General features: G+C 45.9%; 1 protein-coding gene across 5 annotated transcripts in view; it reads left to right on the top strand.

The window, feature by feature from the left end:
- Positions 1-14,598, top strand: part of LOC117607961 (transcription factor hamlet) — a 59,430-nt gene extending 44,832 nt beyond the window's left edge. For 3 of the 5 annotated variants that reach the window (XM_034332280.2, XM_034332282.2, XM_034332279.2), the window contains exons 4-8: positions 3,402-3,533; positions 4,658-4,784; positions 8,824-8,923; positions 10,466-10,622; positions 10,704-14,598. In XM_034332280.2, the coding sequence (XP_034188171.1) occupies positions 3,402-3,533; positions 4,658-4,784; positions 8,824-8,923; positions 10,466-10,622; positions 10,704-12,698 (2,511 nt within the window). In that variant the 3' untranslated portion in view covers positions 12,699-14,598. The remainder of the gene's footprint in view (positions 1-3,401; positions 3,534-4,657; positions 4,785-8,823; positions 8,924-10,465; positions 10,623-10,703) is intronic. The other 2 variants (XM_034332284.2, XM_034332281.2) reach the window with 2 other exon arrangements.
- Positions 14,599-15,324: the final 726 nt, after the last annotated feature.

Consider the following 15,324-nt stretch of genomic DNA (forward strand, 5'->3'; position numbering starts at 1 on the left):
AGATAGAATTCAGGGATTGACAAATTGTTCGTATTTTCGACTGTGAAGAACGATTGAAAACGCTTAAATCTCAAACACCGTGCGATGTCACGAAGTTGACGAATCAGGGAAGTTGCTAGGTGGATTTTCCAGGAGGGGGAGGACGTGCTGTGTCGGCTAAAAGCATTTTTGCGTCGGCCATCACGAGACTATCATACGCTATCGATCCGTTTTATTCATAACTTTTGTCCCTCGTTACCAACACCGAACAAGCATCTCTCTTCTCGCCGTTATAGCTTCGTGTTACGCGTAAACAATGACCCTCATTTATTTTTACGTTCTCGTTCGAAAAAGAATCCTAAATTTCATTTGCAATTTCACGTAATCAAAATTACTTTGAAACGTTACTTCGCCAACGATATCGTGCACAAAGGTATCTTTGTGGGGACCTTTGAAAGGATCCCAAGAATCCAGGTAGTCTGAACTGGCGATATCTTAATTTGTGAATGGACACGTTCCACGTGACGTGTCGGCCGATTGAAACGTCGAATTCAACAGGAAAGATCACGATCGTAGACCACCATTTCCTCGTCCCAGTCGTTGATCCGTGGAAACGTGGAAAACGACGCGGAACCTGGCCGATTATGAGGGTCCATTCAGGAGGATCCACGAGGATCTTGTGCCGCGTTGTCTGGCCGTCTCCTTTCTCGTGGGGTATTTTCGGTAAAGCCCGAACGACGTGGAAAGATCTTTCGTCGGCTCGTTTTTGTTGGAGGTGTGATGTTACAAAAGGAAAAGAGGAGATCGCGGGTTTTGTGCGACACGGTTGTCCTGCAGGCCCCATACCGAGAAAACGAGGATTCCCTCGACCGCGTGTCCTGCAGATCAACCCAGAGGATGCGTCTTGTTCCATCTCTCCCTTGTCCCTCGTCCCTTTTTCCTTGCCGTCCTTCTTTCTAACCGCGCGAACGAACAAATTAACCCTACTGACCCACTCTGCGAATTTTTTTTATTATTGAGAACACAGGGGAGAGCGGTGTTTAAAATTTAATGAATTTCTGATCAGTTCAATGAACGACTTTATAATTTTCTCGTTTCACGTTCGCCTCTCAATTATTATCGTTGGCCTGTAGCCAGCAGCCCATGAACGTCGGCCGATTTTCCAGCAGCGATGAAAGTCGCCCGGGGTTAAAAGATCCGTGTGAAAACTTGGGGGATATAATTAAAATGGTCGCGCATTTCTGCCAATTTTAGCAATTTCGCGCCGGCTACGCCGCTAAACAGGCTCGAGGAATCATGCAATTATAATTTATTCGCGCGTCGACCGTCGACCGACGTCGGTTTCCTCGCTTTCTCAATTCCTCTATGTCTGCTTTTGCCCCGCACACGCGCTCAAGTTTTCCTTTGAACCATTTTCTCTAGTGTCCGTCGTTATTGTGCGAAGATAATGCGCCATACGTAATTAATTATTTCCCAACCGATAACAACACGGGCGAAACGAACTTTGTGGAAAAAAAAAAGAAATTCGAAATACGTTTAAGTTTCCCTGAAACGCATGCGTGTCTGTTTTTATTTTAAAAAATGGTGAGGGGTTAATGCGCGTTCCCTTTGCGAACGAGAGAACTCTTGGAACCATAACTCCACCACGTTTGTCGCTGCCTTTTGCCATACGATTATGGGTGTGAACGAGATCCACTGTTAGACAAATCTGTCCTACGAATTGTTAGCACATGTCCACGCTCGCCGACAAAGCGGATAGAAATTCATGCTGGTACGTTTACCGTCAGCCACCAGGCTGTTGCCGAAAAGGTTCACTCTCGTGCGAACCGTGTTAAAGATAATTAATCATTTACAGATGAAATTTAATTCTAAAATGAAAATCGTAGAAAGACTAGCAACGTGGTACGAGTTTTAACAGGTTTCCATTCACCTTTGCGAAAAATGCTGTTTGCCGCACGAACGAACACCGAGTTGGCGCATCATTGTGAAAGGTGTCACTCGCGCGAGATCCCAATCTGTCGCGTTGCACGACGAGAAGTCCCATTGTGATGGTCGTTCGTGCCCATCTTCCGGAAACGCTCCTTAGCAGGCCCAGTAGCTAAACTGGCCATTATGATCAGCCACCATCTCGCTTCTCTTTTCATCGTTTTCCTTCTCTTTAAACTGTCCCACTTCTTATTTCGGCATTATGGGGTATTAGTTCAGTTCCCGGCTACCTGAACCCATGCGTCGATCGATGATACCTACTTCAAGGAACGGGCGTTTCGTGAGAAATCATTGAACTTGCCGAAATCGTAACTCAAATTTATTACTTGATCTTACAATAATTTTGTATGGTAAATAGAAAATTTATGTTAGTTTTTCACGATCCAGTAAAAAGTTAAAAGGTGTATCTGCAATTTCAGTTGTTTAGAAAATCTGAGACGGGAAGTGTGAAAGCGTGAATGAATTCCTGCAAGGCTGATCCGATATTTTCAAAGTTTACTCGACCCGTGGATTATCCGAGGTACACGGATGAGCGGAGATGTCCGTTGAGAACAGTTCACCGTCGAAGCTCGGTAACCGTGATTACTTACCTGCAAGGTAGACGCTTATCCACCTGCGAGACTCATTGATTTTTATGGGTGCACCTAGTTGAACTCGCTACCGGCAGGTGGTAGGGTAAAACCTACCCCAGCGGGCGATTGCCTGTGGCGAAACACACTTATTTAGATATTCCTGATAAGCAAATGTTGAAACATCTATTACATTTTCAAAGTTGGAACTTTCTATGACCATACAAAGAATATCACAAGATAGCCCCTTGTACTCAATTAATCTTCGATCAATCAACCCCTTGCAGGTTTAAATCTTTTTAATCTTCAAGTTCTTTTATTTCTACGCTTCGTACGCGACACCATAGCGTCCCATAAGAGGCAGAGACAACGAGGACCTCGATGGAAGTGGCAAATGTGTTTACAGCAGCCGAGACGAGGGTGTAGATTCGGGGTAGAATTAGTCGGGAGAGGAATCGAAAAACGGGGGTTGTCCAGGGGCGTTTCAGGGTGAGACGCTTGGCCGACCAAGCGTCTCGGAGCTTTGCGTGGTCGCGCAAGACAATTGAAAGAAAAAATCACTTGTCTCGCCCTAAAAGTAGGGAGAGTAGACCCTAGCTTGGTTGGATGCTGGAGAAAGAGAAAGATAGAGGAAGGGTGATGAGAGGGCGATATCCGTGGGTGGTAGCCCGTTGAACGCAATGTTCCGGATCCGACACATTGCGGTTCGCCTCCGGAAATTCGCATTCGTTCGATCTATTTTCCGCACGTGCATCCCCGATGGAAATTTATTGTTCTCTAATGACTGACGGTGCTTAAACATCTTTGTCGCGTCAGGTGCATTTTTTCATCGCTTTTCACAGAAAGTTTCACATTTTTTTTTTTCAGGTTCGTACCGCTGGAAGCGGTGTCAGGGGGTGGTTGGACGCATCCCACGAAACGAACAACTGGCTGAAATACATTCGCAGCGCCAACAGTCCGCACGCGGTTAATATGCGGCACGTGCTGATCGGCGGACAGGTAAATCAACGATTATTCGATCTTTTCGAAGGTTAAAATTTTCTGATTATCGGCGAAGTTGTAACGATCGCAACTTCCGGTCACGTTCAACTAGAGTTTCCCTTTCCACGGTACCGCGCGTGCTTCGGTAATTGTTTTACAAGTTGGTATCAACTCGTCGTCGGTACCATTGACCATTTACAAATTCGGTTTCGAACGCAACTGACACTCGATCGACAGTTGCAGTTAATAGGAAGGAATAATTACACGGTGTCAGCCGCACTCGTGGTTAATTTCACGTGTCCTGTACCCTGGCGAAACTAATGTGAAAAAAAAAAAAAAAGAAAATTCACCGCCACCGTTTCCGTGACTCGCTAATGAGACGGCGATGGAACGGAAACCACGATCAACTTCGTTGGACGGTTTGAATTTGTAGCTGCCCAACTTGATATAATTGAATCGAGACACGTTCGTTTCTATAAATTGAATTAGCTGAATTTGGACTTGTGACTTCGCTTACTTTCTCGCTAATATAGATCAAACGAAAGCAATAGAGGTGACGGTGTCAATTTTGGGGTTGACTCCGGCCTCGTGTCCTTTCAATTTTTCTATCTATGTGTGAACCGTGGCACATGGTATGCATTTCGCGGTACGCTAGCCGTGCCCTAAGCTACGTGTATACAGGGTGTTTAGTTATTAAGTCACCCCACAGAGTCGTTTCGTCGACTTCCTATACGCCCTGTTGGCAATCGCTGTGGGAATGGGGGATGTGGCTCGCTCTATCAGCGCCCTACAGAATCGTCCTTGTAATGACTTTTGCGGGGGGGCCTCCCGACGACACCATAAAGATCCTTTCATTGCTTTCGAACTTTATGGACTCTGTGGAATACGCGTCGCGTGGTAACGAGCTTTTAATGGACAGGGGCGTTTGAAATGATTACACTTCCAATCTTACGATTACGACAATTATTTTCTAATTCGATCACGATTATGCAGATTTGTAGTTCGGTGCCCGATGATTCGTAACAGTGTTCGATATTACCTATCTAACCATCTTGGTATTCGTTTCGAGCGCTACTCGAGATAATTCGCGATGAAAGGTAACGAGAGAGGGTCGGAAGATTCAAGGATATCATTGTCCGCAGATGGTGTACGAGGCCGTACGGGACATAGCGGCGGGTGAAGAGCTTCTTCTCGGTGTTCGAGAACCTCTTCAGCTGCAGGACATGCTTGGTGAAAATACGACCGAGGACAGAAGCGATAGAGAGACCGGTGAGTATCGCATACTACGATCTTGTCACAGGAGGGTCACTCTTTTCCTTCTTCCAACGCGCTTTTATTAACTATTACCGATCCGGTGGAATAAGGACTTAGGAATTTTTCCCTTCGTGAACTACGCTTTCCTATAAGTACCAAGAATCTGTCCGGAAGGTCGGCGACGCACGGGACAAGCTTTTCCTTCGGTTATTAACCCGAGTAGAGAACAAACTTATAAATAATTCACGTGGATATCATTAAAAAATAGTCGATTACGATTTGGCTGCAAGCGAATGTTGGCCAACTGACGCGACAGCGGAAATTGGGGTGGAGGTGAAAGATAATCGAACCTATTAAAATATTCCAAAGCATACTGGCAGGTCGGGTTTACGACTTTTCGAGCGGGTAACTGGCGCGAGATCGCGCGTACAAGCGGAAGGTATGTTGGTAGGGGGTGCAGGTGTCTTCGAAAAGCGAAGTCAGCCGGTGATGCGAGGGAGGACAGAGGGTAAATCGTGAATCGTTGACTGTACGAGCTGCTCGTCATGCACCCTTGATTCTGGCGTGATTCACCTGGTCGGCCGTTGCGTATTAACCCCCCTGTCCTGTAGTAATAAGCACTGATTATCTCGCGATAGACACACTCGTACCGCGTGTTAGCCTGCCTCGTGCCACTTTAAATTCCATTTTCAAGCGTTCGAGAACGCAGCTGTAATTTCACGTGCATAGATTTTTGCATTGTCATTCGTGTAAGAAATCTTTCGCTGACTGATATAGTTTTCGAAACAAGTCAGATGCTAATGCCCGAAGCACCCTACGTATCCGAGGCAATTTCGAAGAGGGTGCCTGACTGCCCGACAATTATCTAGTTGTAACTGTTGCGCGATGCTCCGAATCCGGATGACTGTTGGCCGAAGATTAAAGGGGCTTATAAGCGACATCCAGATGTCGCGGTAATTAAAAGCAAGATTATCGTCCAAGTTCGAGAAGCCCGAGGTGTCTACGCGTTCATTCGGCGCACAATTTTTTTTCCTCGTAATTTCGGCAGCTCGTAAACGTCTTCTCGAGGACGGAAGGAAAGACAGTCACAGCCTCGGCGAACCCGCTACAGCTTTGTTCTTAATTAAATCGCGGCCGCCCCTTGCAGAACGATTAAAATTTCCAAGATTTCGTTCCACTTATAAATTATCTTCACCAAGGGGAGTCGAATTTCTCGTACCCGCTTTGAACTTACACCCTGTCCCGGAAGTGAACTCCAACGGTTCCGGCAAATGTTTATTCATAATTACGGAAGTTCAGCCGGATGAATGAAGTTCGTAGAATGATTTCAAACGTTTTAAATTAATTATATTAAACGTTAAGATTCTTTGTTCGCAATGTCAGATTTCTTTCTCCTGTTTCCCTTTCGGCGAACCGTAATAAGGGAGGGTTGAAAAAAGTGTCAGCTATAAAGCAGAGTAAAATGGTACAAGAGCATTGTCGTTAATCCAGCAGAGCCATTTTTACGAGAAATCTCTGGCAAGCTGGTGCGTGCAGCGTAAAATAATGATGTCAAACAAACGGTGTACACCCCGTGGCAACCCTTGCGAGGGATATCTCTGCTCTGTGTCTCCCTTGAGCGGATCATTTTTTTTTTTCCAGAAGGGACGATAGGGAATCGCTTTAACATGCCTACATGGGGGCGCGGGTATACATGGAATCGCATTAGAATGGCGGCAGAATTTCTTTCATACGTTTAAAAATACGTCTTTATTTTATTTGCATTCGATACTGCGTGGTTCCGTTCGATTTATCGGGTCCCAGACGACCAACAAGTTTTATTCACGCATGTATCGCCATCAAAATGAAACAGAAACAAAACTGTCGGCAACGAGAACGTTAATAGTTGGTTCAATGACAAGCGATACGGCGTTTTATGGTGCCAGGACAAGCGCATTTTTTTTCCAACGATTCGGTAAACCACGCGTGCATCGACGAAGGGCGTGTAGATGCAACTGGCAACGGCAGTTAACGTGAGTTATGGTTTTGATTTTTCGCGGCGCCTGTTTTCTCCCCTCTTCACTTTCCCCTTCCTTGGGATTCATCCTTCCTCGTCTCTCAGCATCTCTGTCCGCGTTTTCGGATGACTCTATTTAGGGTCGCGGATAATTTATGACCGGGTATTGTCGATTAACACGCGCGTAAACCAGGTCTCCGGGGCGGTCTAGGAAGAAAAAAAGAAGGGCACCGTTTGAAAAAAAAAAAGGGGTATCCGCGCATAAAAGGGCACGCGACGCTGTTTTCCGAGGGGGTGGCACGCGCGGGGTGGGCGAAAACGCGTGACACCCAGCAACCCTATCTGATTCATCCGACTAATGACACGTCCTGTTTGACGTTTCACTCGGTCACATTGTGAAATACTTTTCCCAAACGTGGGATAAATATCCGCAATTGCTCGTCACTTACAATTTGTTACTTTATAAGGTTTCATAAGGCGTAGAATTGCCAGTTTTTAACGAGGGGGGTGTCCATCGTCTCGCTCGAATTCTTAGGGACACTTACTGGATCCTAGCTCGTCAGGATGTTAAAGGGACATTGATTTCCGTTACTTTTTCCCATGCAACCGCCAACTGACGCGATTGCAGGGGGTGTTGCCAGTGGATCCCACCTGTTGACTTTCCTCCACGTAACATTCCGCTACCTTTTTTCCTGATACGCTCGAAAGTGCTTCCTAACACCGTCTGGATCCATTTATCGATTTTATCTCCCTTGGGAACATTTGCTCTTTTAAATGTTCAAGGAAACATTTAAATTTCGTGCATAGTTTATACATTTTTTTAAGCATCGTTCTACCATAATATTACTCGTTATTTTTTTTCTAAAGATCGTTGTATTATCCTTAGATCACGAGGTCGACCGCATCCTTCATTGTTTAAATTCACGGCGTGCCGCTTCAAATTAGTCGTGCATGGAGGAACGATTAACGTTGTATGGGGGGTTAGACCGTGGCGTGGGGCGTAGTTGGTGGCGTAGGGGTTGTGCCCGGTTCCCATGAAGGTCCGTTGGGGGCCATCGTTTGACCATATGGTCGGGACAAGTGTAGCGGCAGATTTAAATAACCGTTGGAGCATGGGTATCCTTTCGAGTTTGCCATTCGCCTGGCTAATATTCGGTCAACGTACATCGATCGGCTAATTATTTTTTCATTATCGTTACTAAGAATAATTGCAAATGTAGGAGTAACGTAATTGGAGCCGTTGGATCGATAAAAGATCTTCGTCGTTAAAAAACACTGACAAAAGTTATACACTGTCACGGCTCCCTGACTTTACCTGCCGTTGCTCCTGTTAGTCGGGGGTGAGAAGAGGCCGCAGGGGGTAAACGTAGTCTCACCTGCGATTGGCTGGACTCCGACCTCGCAGTTACCAATAGGAAACGGTCCCAGGCACCCCGTTCGTGTTTTCAGTCGCGGGACAACGTGTTACCAGCTAACTGGTGCATCATTGTGTCCATTGTCTTCGTCGACTGCAGCATCGTGACCGATTTAACTCGGAAAGAGGAGGTGTTTAAAACTCGCGAGACGAACCATTTTTAACACCTTGTGACTAATATTACAAGTTTATTATAATCGAATAATTGAAAGAGAAAATTATAGAACCGACCATTTATAATTTTATACAAAAGTAAAGGCGAGAGCGTGAAAATCCATCGACGTCGACAGTGAGTTAATATTTTCTAAAGTGTTGGCAGTTTAAAAAATGACACCGGTTCATAGGGAGCTTATGGATAGAAGCGAGTTCTTCGTTGGATAGATAAAACGATAGTGCCGGTATGATTTAATAATTCAGGAACAATCCCGGCGTCCACTTGTCACGCCACTCTCTGCTGGCCCCGCGTACTTCTCGATCACGTAATTCGCCCACACGACGACAGGTCACGTATCATCGTTCACGGGGTTGTAATTTATAGAGCCGCAGCCCGTCAGAAAGTGGAACGGAATTATGACTTCCACCCTGTATCTGGTTTTCGCGGTATCGGTGTCGTTTCATTCGTCTTTTCTTCTTTGTGCTTGCAGCCTCGCAACACAGCGGCACCGTTGACGAGGATAAAGAGGACGAGGAAGAGGGTGAGACCAGGTGCACCGTATGCGACAAGCCGTTCCAAGACATCGAGCTGTAAGTATTCCTCGAATCAACAATGTTCTTCGTCCTCGACCCTTTCGGATCTTTATCGTCGTACAGCAAGCTTATTATTGCATTCACACGTTTTATTAGCCGGGAAAATCGCCGTCGATCCGACGACACGAACCTCATGAACGATTCATGACGCATCGTCGTTCGATGTTGAAATCAGATGGTTGCGAATTGCCTCCTAAAGCGACACGTTCGCGTTGAAACGTAATGGAGAAACGTAACGCTTTCATAATCGTTGATCTCGATGCAAAAAGGGAAACTGCAAGCTTCGAAAGTGGCTAGGAAACAATAGACCGGTTGAACAGTGTCGTAATCGGTCGGTTGCTTGATTTCGTGGATAAATTATTCATTAATCGACAAAATACAGGAACGAGCAGCGCTTTATCTGGTTGAAATCGGAGCGTTAGTTGGGCTTCGTAGGAAAAGAGGGGCAACGAGCACGCGAACTATTTCGAGGGTTGCCTGTAGCGGTACGATAGCGTTTTCAGGGGTCGCTGGCGTTCTGTTTGCATCGCCCCATTAAACGAAAAGTCAAATACTTAACCGATGTGACCGCCATATGGAAGTTCGCGTTGTTCGACTTCTGATTTCTTCCCACGATTCGACGGCTACGTGGGAGAGTCGAATCACGTGTCTTGATTGATTTACAGAATCTAATTGGAAGTAAATAAAATGAAATTTGTTTATGGAATGATTGTAATACTATCTGTTCTTTCATCGAGAAATAGCCGATTGCGTAATCAGCAGCGGTCCAGTTTCGGACACCCATTTCGTTCCCTTTCCGACATCCATTCCCCGGTCTCGCGACAAGCCGCAACACCAGCCACTTCCGTGTGCCTGTACTCGGCAGAGTCACCTGTTGTGGCGCATAAAGTACGCGCGAGATCCGCATTCGGTTGCATCGAGCCACCCCCTTATGCATCATCGAAGGCGTCGCGTGCCCGCAGCTCATCTGGCACGGCACACCGTCACCGTGAACCTACTATCTCACCACGAATAGCTTTCACGCGACACGTGTGTTCGAGGGTGTAAAATCAATGCCGGCACACACCATGGCACATCCTGTGACCATAACCCGTGGCCAGCTCGCGACAACCCCCGGAGAACCGACCGTTCGTGTGCACCGTCCTCCTCCTCATCGTCGTCGTCGTAGGCCTCTATGTATGCGATGACCACCCTCTTCCTCGCTGGCGTGTGACCGTTATTACGCGAGAGCTGCCGTTCTACCGGAGTCACTTAGTCATCATCCTAGACTGCACCGAGCGCAGTCTTCGTCCGTGTACTGCCCCGGATCGATTATATCTGAGGTTCCTGGGTCTCCAGGTGGTCCGAGATTTCCACGCGATTACGACGGGGCAGTTTCGAAGACTCTTCGTCGAGAGAGGGTTGTAAAAGGTTGTTAGTTCATAACCGATCCTGGTTCTCCAGCGTTGAATGCAGGGACGGGATGGAAATTTTACTTTCCTTAGTGAATCTAGTGCAGTGTTTAAGATTTCATTAACAGTGCTCGTGTTATCCTTTCAGATTGGACAGCCACCTGGTATCCTGTCACAGATATCCTGCGGAGCAACACCGCTGCGATACCTGTCCCCGTGCCTACGCCTGGCGACCTCTTCTAGTTCGTCATCGCGCGATCGTTCACGGTGATCTTCGAAATTATCCCTGTGAAAATTGTCCAAAGGTAAGTATCATCTCTGACCCAAAGTTCACCAAAACCAACACGTTTTCTCTCGAAGCGACATCTTCAAAGTTTCGCTAACAGTCGGACAAACCGCAGGTCTTCACGGATCCGTCGAACCTGCAGCGTCACATCAGGACGCATCACGTGGGCGCGAGGAGTCACGCGTGCACCGAGTGCGGCAAAACGTTCGCCACCAGTTCCGGCCTGAAACAACACACCCATATCCACAGCAGCGTGAAACCGTTCCAGTGCGAGGTCTGCTTGAAGGCGTACACCCAGTTCTCCAATCTATGCCGGCACAAACGAATGCACGCGGACTGTCGCATGCAGATCAAGTGCGCTAAATGCGGACAGTCTTTCAGCACCGTCACCTCGTTGTCGAAGCACAAACGATTCTGTGATTCAACGCCACCGACCGGTCCACCAGGAGCCATGCCGCAATTACCGACCTCGGCACCGAGCCCTTTCCTCGTCTATCGACCTCCCGTCAGTCTACCGGGTAGTCTCCCATACTACCCGTCCAGTCTGATGGGCCCGTACCCAGGAATATTTCCAAACGCTCCGCACTTCTTGAACACCCCACTGTTGTTCCCGCCTAAGGTTGAGGAAGCCGAGAAGAGAAGCGACAGTCCGAAGAAGGAACGTTTCACCCCGCCAAGGGTGCTACCCCAGCACAGCAAAGTTTCTCCATCCACCGCCGAAGAAGCTACTTCGTCGTTCAGACCCTCTCCAGCTAGACCGCCTGTCCAGCCTACTCCAGAGAGCGACGACGATCCCTCGAAGAAGCGAAAAGTTGGCGGAAACAACGAGAAGAAGGTGGACTCTGAGCATAATTCAACAAACGCGAACGAAGAGACGACGGATCAACCTCTGGATCTGAGAGTCCAAACGAAGAAACAAAAAACAACAGCGAATACCGCCGAGAGGAACAACCACAGTCCTTCGCCTGTTCCAGCACCGATGGAGGAAGCTCCACCGCCTCCTGAACCTCCCAAGCCCGAAGAAGAGGTCCACGCACCGATAGACGTCGATACCAAGGACGTACCCAGTAGTCTGCAACTGAGAACCAGTTTACCTGAACAACCGGTCACCAATACTCCGCCGCACATGGCTTACCCCAGACCCATTCATCCCATGTTCCTGGAGGCCATGTACCGCGGTCCAACGGGCAGTTTCCCAGGCTTTCCAGGCGGACCGCCTCCTGGAAGTGGCACGCCAGAGTCCAGGCTATTACCACCGCTCCAACCGTTCGAACCACCCCGTGGGCTTCCTTTTTTAGGGACGTTCATGAACGGGCTCAGCGGCGCTAGGCCAGGAGGCGGAGGATTCGACCTGCTTGCCAGGCCACCGTTGGGACCGTTCCCCGGTGTAAAGCCGTTTCAAGAGGCCGTAATCGCGCCCCATCACCATCACCATCCTCATCACGCTCACGGCAAGATGAAGGACCGATACTCCTGTAAGTTTTGTGGCAAGGTATTCCCCAGATCAGCCAATCTGACTAGACACCTGCGGACACATACCGGCGAGCAACCCTACAAGTGCAAGTACTGCGAGAGATCCTTCAGCATCTCCAGCAATCTCCAGAGACACGTTAGGAACATCCACGACAAACAGAGACCATTCAAGTGTCCCTTGTGTGAGAGATGTTTCGGGCAACAGACCAATTTGGATAGACACTTAAAGAAACACGAAGCTGACGACGGCAGTGGAGTCGTCTCTGTGGCTGATTCACCAGGTAGTAGCAACGAGAACGAACGCGAGGACACGTATTTCGACGAAATCAGGTCGTTCATGGGCAAGGTAACGTACGGTGGTGAAGCAGGTTACGGGCTACCCCCTCACCCTGCTTACCTACCCAGCAGACTACACGAAATGCACGAGTCCAAGATGGAAACCGAGTACGACGAGGACGAAGACAGCGAGGAAGGAGTGTCCCCTTTAGACGAAACCGATGGATTGTCCCCCGTCGAGGCCAAGGAATCCACCCCACCCCCGCAGTACGATCTGAAGCTGAGGGAGAAGCAAGAAATGCTCAATAACAACACCGCCGAACCGGTCATCGAAATTTCTACATAGCCCATAGGTCGCGTAGGTTAAACGAGGAGAAAAATCGTCCTTTTGGAACGGACTGATCCTCTTTTAGTGACACATAGAACTGTTACGAGGATGTTTGTCTCGATGTAATTTTTTAACCGTAGATAGATTCCGTCGATCGTGTTTGAAGTTACTCGTAGTGAAAGAAGTGTTGGTTCGAGGATTGTGTTACGGGATTACCTAATACATCGACCTCTTGTTTTTTTCACGTCTCTGTTATTTTCGCACCCCAACAGTGAGAGCGTAAAAGAGATCGAACGAAACACCACTGTCTTTTTTTTCACACGCAAACACACACAGACACACACACACACCGGTTGCGAGCAAATTGTTCAATAGCGTAGTTCCTACAGACTCGTTCTCATTGTACACGCGCACGTAAATTAATAATCGTTCGAATCCTGACCCCTCCCTTTCTCATCGTCCACCGTAGCATTATTTATTCGTCTCGCCGTGTTTCTTTGCGTCGCGTGAAAACCGCCTCGGCCAGAAGAGGCTGACGTCTTTGTCGAGTTTCTAAAACTCGGTTCAACCCTTAACGGTGTTCGTGCAAGGACGATCTGATCGTGAAACGATGGAAAAGGAGGATTGGAACTTTTGCTGGAAGAAAGTCGGATTCACCGCTGTTTTCTTTCTTAGAAAGTAAATCGAACGTTGTAATCTTCGAGGATGAAATGATGGAAAATGGGCTGCTGAAGTCTGTACTCGAATAGATAGCATGAAAAATTGGTTTAGTCGATGCGAAGCCAAAGCGACGAGGATAACGATTACCGAAGCGAGCGTGTAATTAACAGAGAAACGTTTTATGAGAATCTGTGTACAAATTTCCATTAGGTGATATAACGTTTGTAAAAAAAAGAGAAACAAAAGAATACGAAAGTTCTTCGTGATTTTTAATATATATATATACATAGACATATATTATACATACATATTATATATAAATATATATATGCGATCTTATGAATTGACCGTGACACGAGTCACGATAGATTCTTTATCAAAGACGCATAATTGTTACGTTTATTTCACTCGATAGTTAATAAAGTCGTGCGTTTCCATCCGGCTCTCGATGTTTGAAGAGAAATGCTCTCGTGAATGTTAAATGAAGCAAGTTTGCAAATACTTTTTGCGAAAAGAAGAAAGAATAACGTTTCCTTCTTGTTTCTTTTTTTTCTTTCGATTGTTCTTACCTACGATTGTGGACAACATCTGTTTTCTTCATGTAAGATTTTACGGATACGTGTTCTAACATATCTCTCTTATCTTCATCCTCTCTGACTAATAGACGATAATAAACTTACGGATTGATTAAGCATACTTACGTCGATCGAGATAATTAAGGACGATTATATTATGACTCTATCTATACATACTGTATAAAATGCATCCTGTAACTTCATTATGATTACCATTAAAATATTACACTTCAACTTTGATGAATGTGACGCATTCATTCCCTTTTTTTGTGTTTTGAATCATTACTGATTCATTTAACTATTAAAACAATTTAATAAACTAAAATCGTTATGCTCGTCTTATTTTTGTTATTTTATATTTATATTATCGCGCGCTTCAAAAGCCACATTAGTGGCGCTACCTATCGGAGGGGTGGAGAAATTAACTAAACAAAAATCAGACCATATCTTAAAAAATATAAATGAATTTTGAGTTTAAAACAAAACAAAGGTGGCAAAAAAAAATGTAATATACACTTCTGTTCTTTGGCATTTATTATGTGAACTTTTCGCTTAGTATAAAGTTTTGAAGTACATAATTTTATATTTCTACCAATGGCGGTGATTGACCGTCCCATTTCGACCAATCAGAGTCGTCCTTTTCGGCAATGTGCGTAGTTATAATTTATTACGTCACTTCCCTTCGGAGCTTCGTCCTGAGTGCACGTGTTTGCGACAAGTGCGATTAAATTGTATTAAAATATTATAATAAACTGCATTTCTGATATAAAAAGTACGAAAAACAGAAGGAAGAGTTGGAGAGAAGTCTAGATACATCATTCCTGACATCAATTCCACAATGTCTTCAGAAATAGGTGAGGTGAAATTTTGTACGCTTGACGCCAATTGATATTGAGGTTGGAACAGCATTATCTTAACTTTTTGGTATATTTTTCCATAATTTATTGGGGTAAATAGACATATAATGCCCTAAATATTCACAAGCAAATTCAATCGCATTCTTTCTTGAGAACCGTAACATTCTGACAATGAGATTTGTTCGGGTAGACGCTTCGGTAGACTGCGCATGCGCAGTAATCCTGGACGCCGGCGCAGGGAAGGTTCCGCCATTTCGTTTCCGAACGTCAAAGTGATAACACGTGTTCACAGCATCGTCCCGTATAAGTAGTATACAGGTACGCGTGGTTAACCTATTGAAATATTTTAGTTCCATCCTTTATTATCAATCATTTTATTGTTGTTGATTAAGTTTTATTAACAGAAATTTGTATTTCGTGTTTGTTACAGATATCTTGTTGAGATTGAAAAGACGCCATACGATACGACGCCATCACACTTTATATTGGTTTCAAATAGAATTTCGTCAGGAATTGGTATCATTTCCAGTTATTCTATTACATTATTAACAT

This window comes from Osmia lignaria, chromosome 3, assembly GCF_051020975.1.
Source record: "Osmia lignaria lignaria isolate PbOS001 chromosome 3, iyOsmLign1, whole genome shotgun sequence".
NCBI classification, from domain to species: Eukaryota; Metazoa; Arthropoda; class Insecta; order Hymenoptera; family Megachilidae; genus Osmia; species Osmia lignaria.